The sequence below is a fragment of the Phasianus colchicus genome, chromosome Z (genome assembly GCF_987193195.1).
Source record: "Phasianus colchicus chromosome Z, bPhaCol1.hap1.1, whole genome shotgun sequence".
NCBI lineage: Eukaryota > Metazoa > Chordata > Aves > Galliformes > Phasianidae > Phasianus > Phasianus colchicus.
The window spans coordinates 2,612,222-2,634,276 of NC_143476.1; the positions used below are offsets into that span (position 1 = coordinate 2,612,222).

General features: G+C 51.3%; 2 protein-coding genes across 2 annotated transcripts in view; both read right to left on the reverse strand.

The window, feature by feature from the left end:
- Positions 1-22,055, reverse strand: part of LOC116239400 (rho GTPase-activating protein 32-like) — a 116,005-nt gene that overhangs the window by 71,278 nt on the left and 22,672 nt on the right. The gene's annotated exons all lie outside the window — the stretch shown is intronic.
- LOC149912214 (maestro heat-like repeat-containing protein family member 2B) lies at positions 11,892-20,898 on the reverse strand. Its single transcript, XM_090130709.1, has 16 exons — positions 20,808-20,898; positions 20,300-20,415; positions 19,294-19,386; positions 17,848-17,955; positions 17,505-17,664; positions 17,337-17,377; positions 17,101-17,190; positions 15,791-15,910; positions 15,497-15,619; positions 15,112-15,230; positions 13,947-14,241; positions 13,739-13,831; positions 13,260-13,346; positions 12,963-13,086; positions 12,652-12,761; positions 11,892-12,182 (listed from the first exon to the last, which is right to left on the reverse strand). Exons 1-16 carry the CDS (start codon positions 20,896-20,898, stop codon positions 11,892-11,894), a joined length of 2,061 nt encoding a protein of 686 aa, XP_089986835.1.

Below are 22,055 nucleotides of genomic sequence, written 5' to 3' on the forward strand. Positions count from 1 at the left end.
ATCTGGTTTTCATCTTCTCTTTCTCTTTGTGTGCCAGAAAAAAAGGAGAGTGTGCCCTCACCTTGGACCCCTCCTGCCCTCTTCTGCTGAGATGGAGAAATGTTCCAGCTTGTAGAAGGACATCAGGACAAAGATATGTAATGAAAATAAGTGCAGGCTGGCTGTCCTTGTGGGCATCAGCTGCTGGCATCTGCATTGCTGCTGCCATGAGCATGGCACAGGAGGTAAAAGATTGCTTTTCCTTGTGTGACACAGGAGCTCTTGACTTGACAGCTAGAGGGATGCAATAGAAAGAGCTGCAACCTCTGCCAGACATGGCAAAGGTGAGTGGGATGTTGTTTCCATTGCTGCTGATGTCAGGAAGGACTGTAAGGATGGAAAGGCTGGTGTTTGCCATGGGCAGGGAAACACATCTGGTTTTCATCTTCTCTTTCTCTTTGTGTGCCAGAAAAAGAGGAGAGTGTGCCTTCAACTTGGACCCCTCCTGCCCTCCTGTGCTGAGATGGTGAAATATCCAAGCTTCTAGAAGGACATCAGGACAAAGATATGTAATGAAAATAAGTGCAGGCTGGCTGTCCTTGTGGGCATCAGCTGCTGACATCTGCATTGCTGCTGCCATGAGCATGGCACAGCAGGTAAAAGATTGCTTTTCCTTGTGTGACACAGGAGCTCTTGACTTGAAAGCTAGAGGGATGCAATAGAAAGAGCTTCAACCTCTGCCAGACATGGCAAAGGTGCGTGGGATGTTGTTTCAATTAGTGCTGATGTCAGGAGGACTGTAAGGATGGAAAGGCTGGTGTTTGCCCTGGGCAGGGAAACACATCTGGTTTTCATCTTCTCTTTCTTTTTGAGTGCCAGATAAACAGGGGAGACTGTGCCCTCACCTTGGAACTCTCCTGCCCTCTTCTGCTGAGATGGAGAAATGTTCCAGCTTGTAGAAGGACATCAGGACAAAGATATGTAATGGAAATAAGTCCAGGCTGGCTGTCCTTGTCGGCATCAGCTGCTGGCATCTGCATTGCTGCTGCCATGAGCATGGCACAGCAGGTAAAAGATTGCTTTTCCTTGTGTGACACAGGAGCTCTTGACTTGACAGCTAGAGGGATGCAATAGAAAGAGCTGCAACCTCTGCCAGACATGGCAAAGGTGAGAGGGATGTTGTTTCAATTAGTGCTGATGTCAGGAAGGACTGTAAGGATGGAAAGGCTGGTGTTTGCCCTGGGCAGGGAAACACATCTGGTTTTCATCTTTTCTTTCTCTTTGTGTGCCAGAAAAAAAGGAGAGTGTGCCCTAACCTTGGACCCCTCCTGCCCTCTTCTGCTGAGATGGAGAAATGTTCCAGCTTGTAGAAGGACATCAGGACAAAGATATGTAATGAAAATAAGTGCAGGCTGGCTGTCCTTGTGGGCATCAGCTGCTGGCATCTGCATTGCTGCTGCCATGAGCATGGCACAGCAGGTAAAAGATTGCTTTTCCTTGAGTGACACAGGTTCTGTTGACTTGAAAGCAAGAGGGATGCAATAGACAGTGGTGCAACCTCTGCCAGACATGGAAAAGGTTGAGTGGGATTTTGTTTCAGTTGCTGCTGATGGCAGGAAGGACTGTAAGGATGGAAAGGCTGGTGTTTGCCCTGGGCAGGGAAACACATCTGGTTTTCATCTTCTCTTTCTCTTTGTGTGCCAGAAAAAGAGGAGTGTGTGCCCTCACCTTGGACCCCTCCTGCCCTCTTCTGCTCAGAGGGAGAAATGTTCCAGCTTGTATAAGGACATCAGGACAAAGATATGTAATGAAAATAAGTCCAGGCTGGCTGTCCTTGTGGGCATCAGCTGCTGACATCTGCATTGGTGTTGCCATGAGCATGGCACAGCAGGTAAATGATTGCTTTTCCTTGTGTGACACAGGAGCTCTTGAGTTGAAAGCTAGAGGGATGCAATAGAAAGAGCTGCAACCTCTGCCAGACATGGCAAAGGTGAGTGGGATTTTGTTTCAATTAGTGCTGATGTCAGGAAGGACTGTAAGGATGGAAAGGCTGGTGTTTGCCATGGGCAGGGAAACACATCTGGTTTTCATTTTCTCTTTCTCTTTGAGTGCCAGATAAACAGGGGAGACTGTGCCCTCACCTTGGACCCCTCCTGCCCTCTTCTGCTCAGAGGGAGAAATGTTCCAGCTTGTATAAGGACATCAGGACAAAGATATGTAATGAAAATAAGTCCAGGCTGGCTGTCCTTGTGGGCATCAGCTGCTGACATCTGCATTGGTGTTGCCATGAGCATGGCACAGCAGGTAAATGATTGCTTTTCCTTGTGTGACACAGGAGCTCTTGAGTTGAAAGCTAGAGGGATGCAATAGGAAGAGCTGCAACCTCTTCAGCAGCTTGAAGTAGAAAGAAAGAGAGCTCTGACACTGATGACTCAAAGCCAGCAAATACTCCGAATTTCAAAGCCAGCGTAATTTGAAAACTGTGATGAAATCATAGGAGTATGTTTAGCAAAAAACACTGTGATTACCTCTTTCTTGACAGTCTGCTGCTTCATGGATACTTGATTGATATTATGTGCATTCATTGCAGTACATAGTTTGAGCAAATGAGTTTCAAAGTACAAAGCTAAATGTTTTCATAATTCAGTATTTTAGGATGAACATAGTGCAGGTGTGACCTAGAAAATCAGTTCTCTGGAAACATAGTCCATTTCTTTTGTTACATTTTGGCTTATTGAAGGATACAGGTAAGATTGCATGTTACAGTTATCACTGAAGCACATATTTTACATAAAATGTCTATTTAAGTTTAAAAAATATTTTCCTTTTTTTTTTTTTTTTCAATATTGAAAAGATATTATGGTGATTTGTTGATTCTGGGCTATCATTTATTCACACTTTTATGTACCTCTGACTGCAATTCCTGCATATATCAATTCTCTCTTTAGCAGCTTCATCTGCAGGAAAAAAAAATGGCAGCACAAGAGTTGTCCTATCTGCAGATTTTGCAAGGAGCAAAATTTGTAGAGCAAATTCTGAAAAACATTTCAATACAGTTTTCCTTGTGCGACATCTAATACTGCTAAAAGCAGTGTTTTGTTCCCATTTCTAGAGATTTACTTACAGTATCAGGGAACCATCAGCTGCACTTCCTATCTCTTGTAATTTTTGCTCCTTAATTGAAGTTGCTGTTACATGGCTTCTCCTGGAAGCTGTTGGCACTGTCTGTGGTCTCTACCAGCATCATGATTTGGAAGGTACGACATTTCTGGCTCGATGGAAAGAAAGTACATGTAGTAGATGTAGAAAGTCATGCTTCCATGTTCTGACAGCACTTGGTTACAGGACGGCAGCCCTTTGGCACTGTGCAGCTGGGTGTGATTTAGAAAGAAGTTTGCCGAGGCATCTCCAGACAGTGTGGGAAATTCAGTTCACCAAGGGCTTAGAAATGAAGGATGTATATTCCTGTGCCCTTTTTCTGTTGCTGTGCTTTTCCTTGGCAGTGTGAAAGTAGGAAACAGTAACGGAAGGAACAGAAACCTGCAGATGATGTTCTTGCAAACAAAGTACGCTCATGTTACTCTTGAGATTTTCTCCTTGCAGATCGCTGAGTAGAATTCAGGTGCTTATGCATGAATGGCTACAACTATTTTAGATGCCTTGGGACACCTGAAACATTCAGAAGCCTGCAAATATGCCATGGATCCTACAGAAGATGTGTATGCTTTTGGAGAGAAAGTTACAGGCCAAGAGAAAAGCTGGGGAGGCTTAATTGGTGTTAGATGTCCTGTGCTTATTTGAAAGATTCCTGTCTACACTGCGTCTCAGGTGAGTGTCCTGTGTCTGAAAGGAGAGGGCAAAGAGTGGAGAAGGGAGGTTCACATGGATGTATTGGTAGAAATGTTCTGTAGATTGTAGGTCAGTTGGCTCTTATCTTCACCATCACTGTTAGTAAGAAAACTATTTTGCATTGTATAGCACTGTATGAGTGTGCCTTTCAGTGCATGGATTGTTCTTACCGTGTTTGCTCTGAGAACTTGCCCCTTGCTCCACAGCACTGGTGATGTGAAAGAAGGGGAAGGTTGAGCTCATCACAGCACCAGTACTTTTTGTGAGAGCACTTATATAGTGTATGTTATAGCCTCCAGAACTGCTGGATGTTCTTTCCCCAGGTCAAGAGGTACTGCTTAAAATGGAGATTGCTTATGTTACCTGAAAGCAGGTAAACTGTGTTACAAATACTGATGAAATGATTTAATCTTCTTCATTCATACAAATACAATTAAGCCACTTTTCTCCACTCTTCCCTCTAATCCTCACATTGACACAGAGTCAGTGGGACAGTTGTTATTCTGGGGTTTGCTATCTGATAGAACAAAAAAATAAAGGACTTATTCATTACAGAATGGTTTATGTTCAGTGAAGCTCTGACTACCTGTTCTCTTTAGCTGTACTGTATTCTCATGTCAGGAATGAGAAAATACAAATTTGTCCATTTCATCTCTCTTTTGGGAACAAAAAAAGTTGTAGCAATTTTTGTTTGGACACGTGCTAATATTTCTTCCTGCCCTGGGACAGAATGGTTTGGAAATGGCTTTAACAGAGTGCTTTGGAAACTGTTCCCAGCTAATGAAAGCTATTAAGTAGCCAGATCTAGCTGAAGGAGGATGGCTTTGGTAACCTGTGTAGAGCAACATGCTGGTTTTGCTTTGCAGTATAATTAGCCTCTGGATGAGGCACCCTGCTTTTATTTTAAAAGTAAAATATACGTGTGGTTTATGAAAACCAAGCATCTGCCACAGAGACACTAAAATATGTACCTTAAAATATCTTCTGCTAATACACTGCTAAGTACATTAAACAAATTAACAACGATCCAAACGGACATTTTAACACTGAAGTTATGGTTACCTGTCACTTAACTCATGTATCTTCCCATTAACTATACTTCTGATATACAGACCTTACTTGCTTTAAAAATATATCTTCCATGTTTCTGAATCATCTTTTCGTCTACTGACCACAAGACTTGCTTCACTCCCAGAATGAGCAGATCTCATACATTTTTCCTCTTAATTGTATAGGATTGATTCCTCTTTATCATTGCTCAGTGATGTCTACCCTAGAAAAACAGAAGACCAGTTTGTCACCTGTCAGATGCTGGCAGAATAAGAGACACTGATTGATGGAACGATGACTTGAATCTCCCCACATATGCCGAAACTGCCCTAAATATTCCTTTGGCCGTGGTATTTACAGGAAAAAATGCTGGAATGTGGCAATAAAGGAAATGAATATGAAGGGCAGACTGACTTTTCTGCTGGTGGTTTTCGCTACACAAAAACTTAACTCCCAGGCGGTGACACCTTGTACTAATGAGAAGCACCGTTATCCAGTGTCTTTCTTAACAGCACATGAAGCTTACTTGAAGTTTCAGCTTTCTCTCCCCTACTAATAGAAACTAGAAAACACAACTAATGCATTTGATAATTAAACTGCCAAGTTACTTCATGGGAAACCGCTCACACCACTTCAGCTTGTGTTCAAATCAGCAACCGGCTGGAGAAACGTGGTGTCTTTTCATCATTCTGTTGTCAGAGGGCAAGCTTGGAAAACAAACTGAAACATGCATGCTGGCTTTCTGTCACTGAATAGGCGGTAGCCAAAAAGTGAATGCTGACACGGACTTAAAGATTGGAGATCCTGAAAGTGAGGGAGGCAAGTTTTCCTAAGATTTCATTAGAACTCTCCAAGAAGGTAAGGCAGGGCTGCACTTACAGGCACTGAAATTGTTGAGAACAGAAATCATTTCTGTTGAGAGTCAGAGTTGTAGTTCATGGGAGGAACTACTCTCAAAATCACCTCGTCTGAATGCAGTTTGATAGCTGGATAAGCTAATGGTGTGAATTAAGTTTCTGTCTGTACATTCCCTTTTATTTATTTGTTGATTTGTTTAGTTTGCTTTTCAGGGAGGAAGAGGCAGTAGGACAAGACCAGCTGTTTTAACATCAGGCTGTGAAAAACAGCCACCAAATAATGCAGTAAATTATTCCTCTTGTCCAGTGAGCAGCACTATGGAACCACCTTCAGTGAGAAAATAGAGATTCGTAAATACAGAACATTTCACCAGGATTGTATTAAGAAATCTTTGAAAATAATTTGTTTCAACTTCATTTAGAATAAAAAATGTGTGCATTTCTTATGCTGCATGTTGGTGGTAAACTTGAGACACACACAAAATGAACATACTTCTACATGTATAATAAGCCATGGTGCAAATGAGAAATCTTTTTTAAAAGAAATAGGTTGTTTTTCACTGAGGGCATTCTGAGTCTTCATTCTGGAAAACTATGGCTCTCATTTCAGTACGATTTTAATTGCAAAGTCTCTTTCAGCAGAAAAACAATGAACTGCTGGACAGGTAGATGAAGGTACGTGATTAATGGAGTTGTTACCTGGAAAGGGAAATATTCGGCCACATTAGAAGTCCAGCCTGTTTCTGTTTGCATATTTGGCAGCCTTAAAAAAAGACATTAACCAGTACTGCTGTGTCAGTGGGGTTATGTCATATTGTGTGGGGACACCAGTGGTTCTTCCCTATATGATATTCTAAGGTTAAAAAGGAGAGGGAGAGGAAAAAAAAAAAAAAATCAAAATCAAGTTGTTCATTTTTGCTGTTGTAGTGTTTCTTTTAGTGCAAAAATTAAAACATAGTTTTATTTTATCTTAGCCATTTGTCAAGGAAATAAGGAAAAGTTTAAACTTGTGCTCTTGTTCTTGAAAAAGCAACAAGCAACTAGTGCATGATGTAGTAACCTTTTCATCTAAGCAGCATTTCAGTGCTTGTATATGTTTGCAGAAAATAACACTTTTTTTTCCTGGCATCTGTCTGTAACGCCATCTGCTGCTGTGCTTCAGGCAGCTTCAACTGTGTGAACTTAGCTTTCCAGACAGTTTGCCAGATGTGGAGCTGCTGAAGATGTATCCTCCTTCATCCCCTACTGAGACCTTTGATGGTGTCCAGCAGACGCAGTGCAGAATGTGCAGACCTCAGCTGTAGTGAAAGCATTTCTTGCTTCCTCAGTTCTGCTTGTGACTTCACACGTCTGAGTCAGCAGGATGCGCACTGGGGACAGATAACAGCATTCTTCCTGCCGCTCCAGGTTTGAATTAAACACACGCAAGGAGAGCTTTATTTCTCTTTGCACATGACACACAAAGGAAACAAGTTACATGAGTAAGTAACAGCGTGGTCTCCAGGAGAGACACTGGGCCACTTTTGCTTTTCCTCCATGAATTGCAACAGAGAAAACCATTAAAAACGTTTCCCAGTCTTCTTGTATTACCAGTGGTGAATCTTTGCATCTCATTTTCCACCTTGTGACTGTCACTATTCTCTCTTGCTCTTTGTTTCCTATTGTGAATACCAAACTTGCATTTAGGAATTACAGAAAGAAAATCATTTCTTCTGTTAGAGTCTCTGAATAGATTGTGTAGGTGTATGTAAAGTCCTTTATTTTTTAAATGTTTTCCTACTGTTTGTCTTCAAGTAGGCCATGGGTAGTTGCTGAAGGAAATAAACTAATAAAAGTATGTACCGAGAGATCTTCTGGTTCTTAATTTGTAATTCCAGGGAAAAAAAATCTTCTAATCTTTTTCGTTTTCCCTTTCTTTAGGTACACTTAATTTTATTTATTTACGTATTTATTTTTCTGTCATGGACATTTATGGAAAATGAAATTAAAAATTCCTTGCTTAAGCATTCCCTTAAAGCAGACCTAAATTCTCTCTCCATAAGTAATTTTCTCATCAGATAATCACATTATGATCTGCTGACTCATAGACCTGCCCCTGTGACACAGCCCTGCTCTGAGCTCTGGGTTTATTTACCAAACAGACTGAACACACATTTCTTTCTTTCTGCTGCAGAGTTCGTATCTGATCCAATGCAGCAAGTTAACAGATATTGTGTGCACGGATAGAGAGGATTGTTTTTGTATTTTGCTATTCTGTGTCGAGGACATGCAGCTGCTGCCATCTTCAAAAGATCAAGATAATGTGTGAGCTAATAGACCTGACACGATTGCACTAAAGCAGTTTCAGGCTGAGTTTATGGAAGTAAGCTGTAGTGGCAGGTTTATGAATCAGCAGATCATAAAGTTGCAGTGAATGGAGGTTGAAAGCTTAGTATTTCTGTGCTGAGAAAATTACCCCGCGTCCAGAGGAACAGACAGACATTACAGCCATGACACCTCTGTGGATTTTGTTATGCCTGTCCTTCTCATGGACATAGGCCCTGAGTCTTCAGAATTTGTAGACAGAAGTGCCTTTAAACAACCTGTGTGTCAGTTTTGGACTGGGCCCTAGAGAAAAAATAGCCTCCTACCACCCCCTCTCCTCAATTTTGCATGCGTGTAAGAGGCTCTCCTGTAGGCTCTTGGTCTGTGCTTAAGAAGCAATCAGAAACGTGCCAGAACATCCAGGTGCATCTCATGTAATAACTAAGTGCTGCTCCTGGGCCAGCAGTCGGACCTGTGCTTTTTCTTCATGATGCTTTTCTGCAACGTACAGCAAGGCATGTGACCTTTGTCTGTGAATAAAATGTATCAGAGAATCATAGAATCACAGAATAGCCTGGGTTGAAAGGAACAATGATCACACAGTTTCAACGCCCCTGCTGTGTGCAGGGCACCAAGCACTCAACCAGGCTGCCCAGAGCCACATCCAGCCTGGCCTCGAATACCTCCAGGGATGGGCATCCACAGCCTCCTTACTCTTCTCCAGTGTGAGAAATGCTATTGCTGGGCTACCTTGGAGTTTGTTCTGTGTCCTCACGATGTTCTAGTGAGGCCAAACATCTGCCAACCTGTCTAATTGAGCGTGGCTGACAGCTGCTTTTGCTTCTGGAAGTCTGTAAACCCACTGAATCTAACTAGGAGCACAGCGTAGTTGTGAGAGATGTGTGAACTTGCAGCCTAATTCCGCCCTTAGCTGTGCAGCCCATCTGCCACTGCTGAGAGTGGCTTCTATTACTGTTGGTTCACATTTCGTGCTGTTGCCAAAATAATGCAAATTATTGTGTGAATATTTCCAGATTTGCTGCCAAGATAAGCAGAGCTAGCAGATAAATACCTCTTTGGCATCTGAGTTGCCAAGAGACATTGCTGAGCTTTGAACGAGCGTCAGCCACTCAGTGAGGAACCACCCACAGCTCCAACATGGACCAGATTCTCTCAGTGGTACTCATGTCTGACTGCACAACTGAGGAGCCTCCAAATTTAAGGCGTCTGCAGCAACTACATTTGAGTGTCTAAATGTAAGTGTCTGAATCTAGAGCTGAGCTACACAGCTTCTGGTCTGAAAGACTGTTAAAATTAAAGCCTGCCACCAAGCACTATCTGCCAACATATTATCTCATGGCACATTTTGTCATAAATGCTAGGGATGTGAGGAATTTAAGGGGGAAAAAGAGACGTGTAGATGTGTCCTAGTTTCATGAGAGACACATGCACTTAGACTGCTGAGGTAAACTTGTACAGTTCATAACTCAAGTAGTTTTTCAATTCTGAAGGCCACTCAGACTTTCAGACCCTTCAGTAAGGGTGATGGAGCACTGGAGCAGGTTGCCCAGAGAGGCTGTGGGGTCTCCTTCTCTGGAGACATTACTCAAAACCTGCCTGGATGCGTTCCTGAGTGACCTAATCTAGGAGTTCTGCTAAGGCAGGGGATTGCACTCGATGAGCTTCCCAGGTTCCTTCAGCTATAAATAGGAAGACTGCTAAAAAAGTACCCTTTTCACATCTCAGCCAGGATTCTCGCATTTATTTATTTTTAATAAATGATACAATCTTCTTCTCTTCTCTTCTCTTCTCTTCTCTTCTCTTCTCTTCTCTTCTCTTCTCTTCTCTTCTCTTCTCTTCTCTTCTCTTCTCTTCTCTTCTCTTCTCTTCTCTTCTCTTCTCTTCTCTTCTCTTCTCTTCTCTTCTCTTCTCTTCTCTTCTCTTCTCTTCTCTTCTCTTCTCTTCTCTTCTCTTCTCTTCTCTTCTCTTCTCTTCTCTTCTCTTCTCTTCTCTTCTCTTCTCTTCTCTTCTCTTCTCTTCTCTTCTCTTCTCTTCTCTTCTCTTCTCTTCTCTTCTTTCTCCTCTCTTCTCCTCTCTTCTCTTTCTCCTCTCTTCTCCTCTCTTCTCCTTTCCCCTCCTTCCCTTTTTCCTTCCCTTTTCCTTCCCTTTCTCCTTCCATTTTCCCTTCCCTTTTTCTTCTACTCCTCTCATTTTAATTTTTTTTTTCATTCCCTTTTTCCTTCCCTCTCTGTTTCCTCCTCATCCCCTCTCCTTTCCCTTTTCCCTCCTCTCCCTTCTCCTCCCCTTCTCTCTTTTCATTTTCTTTCCTCTCCTCCCCTCCCCTCCCCACTCCTCCCCACTCCTCCCTTCCCTTCTCCTCCCTTCTCTTCCCTTCTCCTCCCTTCTCTTCCCTTCTCCTCCCTTCTCCTCCCTTCTCCTCCCTTCTCCTCCCTTCTCTTCTCTTCTCTTCTCTTCTCTTCTCTTCTCTTCTCTTCTCTTCTCTTCTCTTCTCTTCTCTTCTCTTCTCTTCTCTTCTCTTCTCTTCTCTTCTCTTCTCTTCTCTTCTCTTCTCTTCTCTTCTCTTCTCTTCTCTTCTCTTCTCTTCTCTTCTCTTCTCTTCTCTTCTCTTCTCTTCTCTTCTCTTCTCTTCTCTTCTCTTCTCTTCTCTTCTCTTCTCTTCTCTTCTCTTCTCTTCTCTTCTCTTCTCTTCTCTTCTCTTCTCTTCTCTTCTCTTCTCTTCTCTTCTCTTCTCTTCTCTTCTCTTCTCTTCTCTTCTCTTCTCTTCTCTTCTCTTCTCTTCTCTTCTCTTCTCTTCTCTTCTCTTCTCTCCTCCTTTCCCCTCCTTCCCTTTTTCTTTCCCTTTTTCCTCTCCTCTCCTCTTCTCTTTTCTCTTCTCTCCTCCTTTCCCCTCCTTCTTTTTCCTTCGCTTTTTCCTTCGCTTTTTCCTTCGCTTTTTCCTTCTCTTTTTCCTCTCCTCTCCTCTCCTCTCCTCTCCTCTCCTCTCCTCTCCTCTCCTCTCCTCTCCTCTCCTCTCCTCTCCTCTCCTCTCCTCTCCTCTCCTCTCCTCTCCTCTCCTCTCCTCTCCTCTCCTCTCCTCTCCTCTCCTCTCCTCTCCTCTCCTCTCCTCTCCTCTCCTCTCCTCTCCTCTCCTCTCCTCTCCTCTCCTCTCCTCTCCTCTCCTCTCCTCATTTTAAATTTCTCTTTTTCATTCCCTTTTTCTTCCCTCCCCTTTCCTCTCATTCCTCCTCATTCCCTCTCCTTTCCCTTTTCCCTCCTCTCCCTTCTACTCCCCTTCTCTCCTTCTTCTCTTTTTTTCTTTTTTCTCTTCTCTCCTTTCGTTTTCTCTTTTTCCTTTCGTTTCCTTTTCTTTTTCTTCCTTTTTCTTCTACTGGCTCCACCGTTGAAGGCAGAACTCTCTTATTCTCTTCCACGTCTCACTAGAAAATGGAGAGTCTCAAGTTGTGACTGAGTAATTTCCACCTCACACAGACTTTGAGAGGAAAAAAGAGAAGCTGCCTCCTCCCTGGATCCCTCTGGCAGAGGCAAGCTACAACTACAGCAAAGGCAGGAGTGCCAGTACCTGTCTGTGGGTCCAGGCGGCCGGGAGAAGTTGTTCATCACGGCCTCAGTGTGACAGCGGGTGAGGATGACCACCGCCTGGCACAGGAAGGGCACGAACGTGCTCTGCTGCGTAGATGACGCGCAGCTGCGCAGGATGTAGAGGATGGGTGGCACCTGGAAGAAGAAGGGGAGAAGGAATGACTTGCTGCATCCTGGACTCTGCAGGGCCTGACCATGGACATTCAGCGCGTGAGCAGTGCCTGCTCCCTTGACATGCTGCAACGCCTAAGCCTAAATTTCAAACCAGCCCCCCTGTCCAAGCCCTGGCTCTGCGCTCAGGCTGTGCTGCTTTAGTACCAGAGGCAGACGGCACAGGGCATGGTGCAACAGCCAGAAACAAACCAAGACACGTGGAAGAAAGTCTCTTACGTTCCAACAGATGTCCTTCCCATGCATCTGCAGAAAGGTGGTCACCCACTTCCCAGCAGCACGCACGCGCACTCCTGTGGCTTTCCGGATGGTCTCCTTGGTGGCCATCATGAAGTCGACGGTGCGTTCGACGGGGAAGTTTCTGCACACGATCTGCAGAGAGATGAGAAGCAGGAGAGATCCCATCACTGCTCTGCGCAGCTCTTCAGAGCACCAAGCAGTCTGGAGGGCATTCTTAGCTCAGTGGCTTGCCGGCCATTCACAACGCTCCTGCTGTCCGTACCCTGCTATTTACACGGAAGGCGGCTGAGCCTTCGCTCAGCTTCTGCACCCATGGTGTCTGCTGACATGCAAAGCCTACCTCCCAGCAGCCACAGTCACACATGCACGCAAGTGCACACACACACACACACACACACACACACACACACATCATGGAGTCAGCCCCTTGCACTGCGTGCCTGAAGGCCAGCCATAGCTCAGAGCCTCCTGCTGCTTGCTGAGAACAGCGGTCTCAGGGCGACAGCTCATTTTGGAAACGGTGTGAAAGGCTGGGAGCAGCACAGAGTCGTGCAGAAGCCTCCGCACAGAGATCCCACCACCCCTTTCTGGGTCCACTTACCATGGCCATTTTGGACGTGGTCTGGAGCTGAGAGACAGTGCTGCAGGCATGCAGTCCCTCAGACAGGCTCCCGATGTCTCCTGGCTCCATGACTCCGTTGGCTGCTTTGGCTGGAAAGAGCCCAGGGAGAAAAGGGAAGTCATGCTTCTGGAAATGGAACCGCTCTCCACGGGGCAGAGACAGAGGACAGGGTGGGGACGAGAAGAGAGCTGTGCACGGTGCCTCTCCCTCCTGTAAACAGGGCCCAGCCCGTGGGGCTCTGGCAGTGCCACGGAGGAGGGCAGAGGGCTGGTGCAACCTGCTCTGCTCACCTTGGATTCGGAGAAGGGAGCTCAGACACGTGGCAGCCAACTGGCGGGATGCGGGCATGGGGTCGCACGTCAGAGGCGCCAGCAATCCCACCAGGGAGCCAAAGTGCTCGCAGGCATCTGCTCTCTGCAGGGGTGAGAGGCAGGAAGAAAGCTGTAGGCAGCCCCGGCTCTCCCTGGCTTCTCCGCCTGTGCCTTCCTCACGCCGTGGCACAGCATGCACAGCTGGGCGGAGCTCGCCTTCCAGCTCAGGGGCTCTGGGGAGGGAGCAGGGGGCATGCGGTGGGGCTCTTTACTCACTCGAAGCTCTTCGCAAACAGCCAGCAGCTGGGAGCAGGTCTGCAGGGCCCTCTTGCGCTCCCACACGTTCTCTGAGACCATGCATTTCTGCAGGACCTGGGGTAGAGCATCTGTCTCACTGAGGAGTCTTTGCTTTCCCTCCTGCCGCCCCTCTCCCTGTCCCTCCTTCCCCAGCACTTTCCCCCAAGGCTGCCCTGTGGCTCCACGTGGCCTCCAGCCTCACTGAGCACCGGCACTGCTGCCCCCGCTCTCTGCAGTCATCCTGCCTGCTAACCCGGGAGCTTTTCCTCGGCTGTGGCCTGCCAGGGGCTGGCTCCTGCCTTTCCCCTGCAGGGCCCATCGCTCTGCCCATTTCTGAGCTCGCAGTGAGCTGGCACGTCAGCAGGAGATTGCTCCCCTCTGATCACCCTCTCAGTCCCCAGATCTGCCCCCACTGCCGACAGGCACCATGCTTTCTCCCTTGCCCCACACATACTCACATGCACTATGTTCGGAAAGAAGCCGCCGCTGGGCTCTGTCTGGAGCAGAACCGCCATGAGCCGGCCCAGAGCTTTCAGGGACGTTTGCTGAAGCTGAAAGCAGAAGAGGGCAGTGAGGTTTAGCATCACGGCTGCTGCCAGAGCATAGGCTGTGTGTGCTGAGGTCGGGTTTGACCGAGAGGTGGCCGGGAAAGTTACGGCAGGTTACCTGCAGGTACTGCGCTGCGTGCTGTGACTTCCTGATCTTCAGCATCATCTCTGCTGAAGGGTGCGTCACGATGTTCTTGCAGCACAGGACCAACATCTCCCGCATGTCCTTGCTTTCAAAAGAGGGCTTCAGCTTGCTGACAGGAGGAAGAAAGGAAGAGAAATCAGAAAGGGCCTTTAGCAGTGCACTCCAGACTGGTTCAGACAGCATCTGACTTTCTCCTAATCGACAGCTACCAAGCCAATACCCCCAGCTCCTGCTGCTGAGCACTGTCTTCAGTTCCAGCAGCGCCCACCTCCTCCCCGGCAGCACTGAACCAGCTCCCTCTCTGAAGGGAAGGAGACCCCAACTCTCCCTTCTCTTCCCTGCCAGGGGACAGGAGCACCAGGGCCTTTCTCCCTGCCCAGAACCTCAGCTCCGCCGGGCACAACAGCCCAGCCTTCACTCCTATAGATGTGTCTCTTTGCCCCCTACCCCCTCCAGGCCTTCAGGAGCTACCCAAAATGGGGACCACCATCCTGCCTTGCAACCTCAGACCTTACCTCAGCTGCTCCAGGGCCAGAACCACCTTGAGGGGCACTGGGGAGACAGGAATGCCCGAGTAGTATTTCTTCAGCAGGTCCTGAAAGTCCCAGAGAGACACTGTCAAGTTGGGCAGGGGGCACATGAGAGCTTTTCCACCCAGCCCTGAGACAGACATAACTGCCACACACCAGCCCCATCACTCCCATGTTTCCCATGGAAGCACTGCAGGATGCAGCAGCTCGACAGCTGGTGCACCTAGCCCGCTGCCCAGCAGAGCCTCCAGCACCCAAAGTCCCCACCAGCTGGAGACATGTGGCTGATGGAGACCTGTATGCCCCCAGGGAAGCGGGCCTCATAGTGCAGCCCAGAACTCTGCAGGCAGCCCTGCCTCTAGGCACTCACCATCAGGATCTCCAGAAGCTTTCCCTTCAAGGAGGGGTTAAAGGATGCAGAATCACCCACAGCTTGGAAGGCAGAGCTGAAGTCGGTGATGCTCTGCACCAGTGCGAGGTTGTTCTGCAGGTCCTGAGGCCCAAGAGAGAAGAACATTCTTTGAACTGCGGGATGGGACAAGGGCTGCAAGGGGGACACGTGGGGGCAACGCTAAGGGAAGGGCTTGGGTCTTCATCTGGGCACAAACCATTCCCCGGGGGACCGTTGGAAAGGGAAGGTCCCTCTCAGCATCTCCCCTTGTGGAGGGGCTGCAGCTGGGCGCTCAGACACCCTGGCACGCTTTGAGCTCTCACCCGGCAGCTGCAGCTGTAGAGCATCAGGATGTTGCCCACGATGTCTCCCTCCAGGTGGGCGAGCAGCTGCTCCTTGGAGGCACGCAGTGCCAAGCTGCCGTGGGCGAGCACGAGAGCGCTGCGTGTGGCCTGAGCTCTCGTGCTGTCCAGCTCCATCTGTGTGGGAAGAAATGCCTTGAGACACTCGCTCAACGGCCCCCAGTGCCCCGCGATGCACCTGGGCTCCAAGGCAGAAAATAAGGCAGAAGAATGCCAAGATGGAAACCCGTAACGCTTTACCTTCTTGCGCCTGGAAATCCTCGCGTTGCGGCCTTTGCACAGCCTGGACGCAAACGTGGTGAGCGTGGCCAGGACTGCTTGGAAGTTACTCTCAGCCGCGTGGCTGAGAAGAGAGACCATTCCCTGCACAAAAGAACAAGGGGCAGTTGGCACAGGCCTGAATCTACAGATCCTCTCCTGAGGAAAAGGGCAGCAGGGAGGAGATGGAAAGGCGCGGAGCAGGGCCAGGAGAAGCCCTCTGCCCCAGGGACGGAGCGGGGATGCTCGCAGGAGCTGGAGGAGAGCAGGGCTCACCTGGGCCTCACATGGGTCCTCCGCGTTTGCTTCCTCCAGGTGCTGCAGCAGCTTCTCCTGGATGTGGAGGACTCCCTTACAGGCTCCCAGCACTGTGCCCAGAGCCTTGTAAAGGAAAGACTACAGGGGAAGGGAAGGAAGAAGCTGAGATGTGGCAGCAGCTTAACCTGTTGGGGGAGGGCCAGGTGGAAGGACCCACGCTCCCTGGGAGTCACTGAGAGCAGCTGCAGGGCCGAGCTTTATCCATCCCTGGGCAGCTTGCAGGGAAAGGCCCTCTGGGGGCACAGACTGGGGAAGCAGCATCAGCATCCCGCGTGGGCAGAGCACCAGCCGCAGCCCCAGCCCCAGTTGGACACCTGCAGCTGCACCGCTGGGTGGAGCCGGGGGGAACTCACCTTTTCTGCAGAGCTGCTGGCAGAGCTGCTCAGCCACCGGCTCAGCTCACAGCTCAGGGCCTCGATCCAGGCCTCATCCCGTATGGTGTCCATTGACGCCCCGAGGAACTGTTGGAGAACAGGAGAAGACGATGTTCCCTTGCCCTTTGCCTCTTCCCTCACTCCCAATTGCTGCAGCCCTCTGGGGAGAGGTGTCTGGAAGAACAGTTCCTCTCCCAGCTCCCCCAGCATTCCCTCCATTAAAGCCGCCTGCCGCTCTTCTCCTAAGACCCCCCTTGGGCTTGGGACAGAGCGGAAGAGGCAGCGCCTCAAAGGCTCCTCAGCAGCACTGGAGAGGCTGTTCCTGTCCCGTGGTGGCTCATATGGGAGCGGGGCTACTTGGGGCAGGCAAGCACTTCTCTGCACCCAGCAGTGCTGTACCTTCAGCAGACGGCGCTCCCACCCTGCAGTGTCCAGGAAGCTCTCATCTTTCCCTGCACAGCAACAGGAAGAAAAAGACCCTTACTTGGGATCAAGGCACAGAAGAAGAGCTGCTGCAAACCTGGCTTGGCCTGGGCACTTGACACTGCCAAGCTGGGACCCGCACCCCCTCCACCATGACCTGTCCCTCCCCACAAACACTGTCCCCGCAGGAACACAGAACTAACTGAGGGGACGTGAAGGGCCCATCCGTGTCCTGGAAGGGGCAGATCCCCGCGGGGAAAGATCCCCGGGCCTCAGCGCTGTCTCCCTGGAATGGGAACAGCAGCAGAGCAAGCACTGGGCTGCAGGCAATGCTTCGCCTCTGCCACCCTGCAGAGAGAGCTGCATTTTCACTCCCGCCCTTCCCTGCCTCCGCCTCTCCCTCCCCACCAGCACTTTACCTTGGAGACACTGCAGCAGCAGGGGGATCTCAGCGGCCCACATGGCCCCCACAGCTCTGTGGAACCTGCTGTGGAGGTTTTGCATCAGCTGCAAGGCAGCGGCCTGGAGTTCGCTGCCTGCAACAGGGCTCCCTGCCACCACCTGAGCGAGAGCAAGGAGAAGCAGGGTCACTTCTGCAGCAAGAGCAGCGGCTTCCCCCCAGGATGGAAGCAGCCAACAGCTCTGCCCGTGGCCGTGCTGCTTCCTCCCGGGGGCTGGTGGCACTGGGCTCTGGAGCATCTACTCACCAGCAGGCGCGCCAGCAGTGTCTGGGGAGTCAGTCGTGGGCCTGTGAGGAGAAAAAAGTGCTGAGTCAGACTCCAAGACGCTCCGTGCCCAGCCACGCGCAGCTCCGCTGTCCCTTCTGGGTGGTAGCACAGGTCAGCAGAGCTCACTGGCGGAGCTTCTGCTCCTACCTTGAAACATGGAGCTGAGGAAATGGGGATCCAGCTCCTCTACTCGCCGTCCTGTCAGATCCTCTCTCTCGGCCAGGGCTCGGACACAGCGCGAGACCGGGATCAGCATGCCGGTGTGCTGGGCTGGCACCACGAACAGCAGCAGCCGTGGCCACAGGAGCTGTCGGGAACGAGGCAGTTGAGCGTGTCAGCATTCCTGCCTCCGCTCAGAGACGAAGAGGACTCTGTGAATTTCCCTGAGCCTTGCGTGCTTCAGAGCACGCTGGAGGAGAGACCTGGGGTGGTGGGATGAGGAACAGGTGGTGCGAAGGCAAGGAGCAGCAGCAGGGCAGATGTGACTTACTTTGGACATCCCTGTCGCAGAGACGTCCAGAGACCCCAGGATGTCCATGCACAGCTCCTGCAGAGCTCCTTCTTCCTGGGCTTCCCGGGCAGAAAGGTCTCCAGCTGCCTGCACAACAACGGTGTTGAAACCCGGTTACCTCAGTTCTCAGGAGCCTCTCAGGAGGCTCAGGTGCGGCCCCAGCGGTGCTTCTGTGCCACCCTCTGAGCAGCACAGGTCTTCCCAAAGAAGATGCTGCCCACTGTCCTTACCCTTCTTCCAGCGGTGCGGCTGAACTCAGTGAAGATGTGCCCCACCACATCCCAGGCTGAGCAGCTCCGGGTGTTCGAACTGAGCAGGTCCTCGATGAAATGCAGAACTGCCGTCCTCACCTGCCAGGGGTCAATTGAGGGTGTGATTTTTCAGGTCAGAAGGCAAAGGGAAGCCACCTGCTCATCGGGGCAGCCCTTTGGGCACGAGCAGAGACAACAGGAGCAGAGGAGGAGCCTTGGCTCCTGAGGTGAGGGCCAGGCCTTAGCACCAGGCTGTGCACTTTCCAAGCACAGCACAGGGACCTGCCCGCTCCACTCTGCCTGCTCTCCCACAGGAGCCATCGCGACCGTGTGGTCAATGCCCCAGCACCTCTCTAGTCACCCCAGCCCTGCCCGTGTTGGCAGCAGCATCACCACCCCAACAACACTTTCTATTCCCAAAGCAGCTCACCCGGATCCTGAGGTCGCTGCACAGACACTGCACAGCCTCAACCACCTGGGGCAGCTTCTCCATCATCACGGGCTCTGCAAGAGATGCACAGAAGCATGAGCGGAGCCACAACCCCGATGGCAGAGGGGATCCCTGGAAGTCCCAGCCTGTGCTACTGACCATCAGAGCGAGCCAGAGCACCGAGCAGACCCAGTGCTGCCACGCGTCCAGCCTCCCAGTCCTCGCCCAGCTGTGACTGCAGAAACAGGACCATTTCCTCTGGGCAGATCCGGGCTGCAGGGAGGAAATCCCACGCTATGTTAGCAAGAAACTCACGCCCATTCCCGAGGTTTGTGAGAGAGGCCCTTTTGGCAAGGGCACTGCAAGCATTGCCAAAGCTCCTCTCCTTACCCTGCAGCATGATGCAGTGGGTCAGCTCCGCTCGATCAGCCTCGCTGTGCTGCTTGGTGTTGTCATAGAGCTGTGGGAACAAAGTCCATATGAGAAAATCACATCAGCACTGAGGACGGAAAAGACGCTGTGCTGCTGCTCTCGTCTCCCTGGGCACTCTCAGGAAGAGGACAGGCAGACAAAACCCAGCCTGCCTCACAGCATCCCTGGGGGGACAGGCACGGCTCTGGAACAGCCGTGAGCATGCAGGAGCCAAGGCTCAGCTGCATTAGTCAGGGGCTCAGACCTTTGCAGTCCTCCTCAGACTTAGGTAAGAGGGAAACTGCTGTGGGCACAGGGATAGGCTCCCCTTACCTGGTAGAACACGGCACTCATGACGTCCAGAAACTTGTCGTTCTGGATGACAGACTCAGTGCCCTCTAAGGCCTCCAGGAAGACAGTGAGGCTCTGCAAGAGACAAGGAGAGGAAGAAAGGGATGAAGCCACATCTAGCCACTTGGGAGTGGAAAACCTCTTTCCCAATTGTTTCTCTGCAGGGAGAAGCTCCTGCACAGGCTTTTTATCCCCCACCTCCCAGCAGCACCGAGAGTCTCTCTGCTCTCAATCGAGCCATGCTTGAGCATCATTTGCAGGCATTTCCCACCCAGCAGCCCTCTTCTCCCCCATCAGATGCAACTGGATGTGGTCCCCCCCAGTTGCTAGCACAGAGCTCCTCAGGCTCTCAGGCACCCATTCCTCCTTTCTCCAAGGGCTCCCCACCTCCTCCCTGCACCCCCCAACCCCTCGTGGCACTTGCACTGGCCCCACGTCCACCCTGAGCCCTGCACAGCGTCTCACCTTGGCCACCCTGCAGGTGTCTTGGATCTCCTGACACGGGTGCACAAGCCAGAGGAGCTGCTCCCAGACGTGCTCTTGGTGCAGCTCCTCTTGCAGGAGAACATCCAGCATGGCAGCCACGGCCCCGAGGACGGCCTGTTTGTCCTGGAGAGGGATGGCAGAGGCCCGGCATCAAAGACCAAAGGTCTGCCCTTCCTACAGAGAAGGCTTTCTCTTTCCCTTCCCCTTCCCCACACCCCCACGCCCAGCAGGGGATGGGCTCGCTCTGGAGGGCAGGCAGGTTTTCCCCAGACCCTCATCCCCAGCTCTTCCTGCCACAGTGCTGTGACATGCAGCTGCTCCCTGCCACAGAGCCACTTTGGGGCCCTTTGCAGAGCCAGCCCACTCCCTCCCATCACTGCTCAGCTGCCAGCCCACTGGGCACAGACAGAGCTGCCACATGGGTGCCCCCGCTGCCACCCTTGGCTGGGGGCGCAGCAAGGCTTACCTCCTCCTCCTGGCAGTCCTGCCAGTTCCTCAGCACAGAGAAGAGCAGCTCCTGAAGGTTCTCATAGATCCGCTCTTTCTCCATGGCAGGCCAGGGGCATTGGGATCCAGAGGACAAGTGAATCTTCACTCCATCCAGCCACTGTTTCAAAACTGAAAACAAACAAACAAACAAAAATAATGAATAATATATATATATATATATATTTTTTTTTTAAAGAGAGTGAGAGAAAAGGCAGCCTGTGAGAGCCTGCAGCAGGGCGAGGTGCAAGGGCTGTCCCGAGGCCCCCTGCTCTGGAGCCAGCACTCACCAGCACAAGCGAGGCGCAGGGTCCGGCCGCTCCTCACCTGGCCCACCACACTGCGCAGGCCAGCCAGCATCAGCCACGTGAAGGGGATGCACTGTGGAGCTGCAGAGAGGAAGGAGAGGTCCACAGTCAGAGCCCTGGCAGCAACAGAGGAGGGGGCGAAGCCCTGCATCCCCCAGAGAGGAAAGACCCCTTTCCCCAGTTGTCATAGGTGTAGGGTGGCTGAGAGCACTCTACCGTAGATGCCGAACAGTTTGCTGAGGGTGATGAGCACAAAATCCTTGGGTCTCTCCCCGATGGCCTTCAGCTGGCCCTGGAGCTCAGCCATCACCAAGCTGAAATGCATCCGGGCCAGAGCCACCAGGACGTTGCTGGCAGCCGTCCTCACGTTGTCCCTGACACCCTGAAAAGGAGTCACTGGTGACACACCGTCCAGGAGACTGCCTGAGGCCCCGGGAAGGGCTGAGCCACCGCCGTCCACCAGCACAACACCAGCACGGGCAGCGGCTCCCTTTGCCTTTGGCTGTAACCCCTCACCTGGGCTGCCGTCAGGTCCCGGGACACCTCTGCCAGCAGCCGGTTCACCACTCCGCACGGCGGGCGGCTGTCGTCTTCCCACAGGGCGCCCTCCAGCTCGCGGTACACCTGTGCTCGATCACCCTGGGGACAGGGACCAGTCATGCTTTGCTTTGCCCTTGCTCTCGGGGAGCCGCCCACTGCCACCCATCACCGTGCCGGTGTGGTGCCGCGGCCCGGCACCCACAGGACCACGGCACTGCGCCACGGCAAGGATTCACGGCCGGACGTCCCCAGCTCACCTCCCGGTCTTGCAGGCGCTGTTGCAGCACAGTCACAGCGGAGACAGGGACAGGGCTCGGCACCCTGCTTCTCTCCCTGCGACGCGTACGTCTGGGCACGCAGCCCACACAGGCAAAGAGACCTGGAAGCAAAGAGCGGAGCAGCTGCCGCCGGTGTCGCTCGGAGCCAGGGCCGAGCATCCGGCCGGCTCTGGGAGGAACGCTCCTCCAGCCCCACGGTTGGCGGGGACGGGGGAGGGAGCTTTCCCCTTGCTGGGGTGCCGGGGAAACCACGGCGGGCAGCTGCGCTCAGCAGAGCGAGGACGGTGCTGCCGGCGCGGCCTGAACTGACTCTGGAGGCACACGTGCGCTCGGGCGGCGTCACGGCGTGCGGAGAGGTGGAGGGACTCACCTCGAAGGGCTCTCAGCCGCTCCATGACAGCAGGAAATCTCCAGGTAGACGCAACGCTCTCTCTGGTTCCGCTTCCTGCGGGTCCCACAAGCGGACTGAGCCACCGCTCCCACCGCTGCCACGAGGGCGCACGAGGTACCACTGTGACATCACAGCGCAGTGTCACCTCACAGGGAATGGCTGGGGACCAGGCAGCACGCAGGGCAGCCCTGCAGGCCCCCAAACGCAGCATGTTCTGTGATGCACTCGGCTCTGGGGTTCCGGTTCCATGCGGAA

Bases quoted from the DNA above. Each gene is read 5' to 3' on its own strand.
- LOC149912214 (XM_090130709.1), bottom strand. From the start codon at position 20,898: ATGGCTGAGCTCCAGGGCCAGCTGAAGGCCATCGGGGAGAGACCCAAG. The intron at 13,087-13,259 runs GTGAGTAAAGAG...TCACCCCTGCAG, and splicing joins CTGTTTGCGAAGAGCTTCGA to AGAGCAGATGCCTGCGAGCA. The intron at 12,183-12,651 runs GTAAGTGGACCC...ATCTCTCTGCAG, and splicing joins CCACGTCCAAAATGGCCATG to ATCGTGTGCAGAAACTTCCC.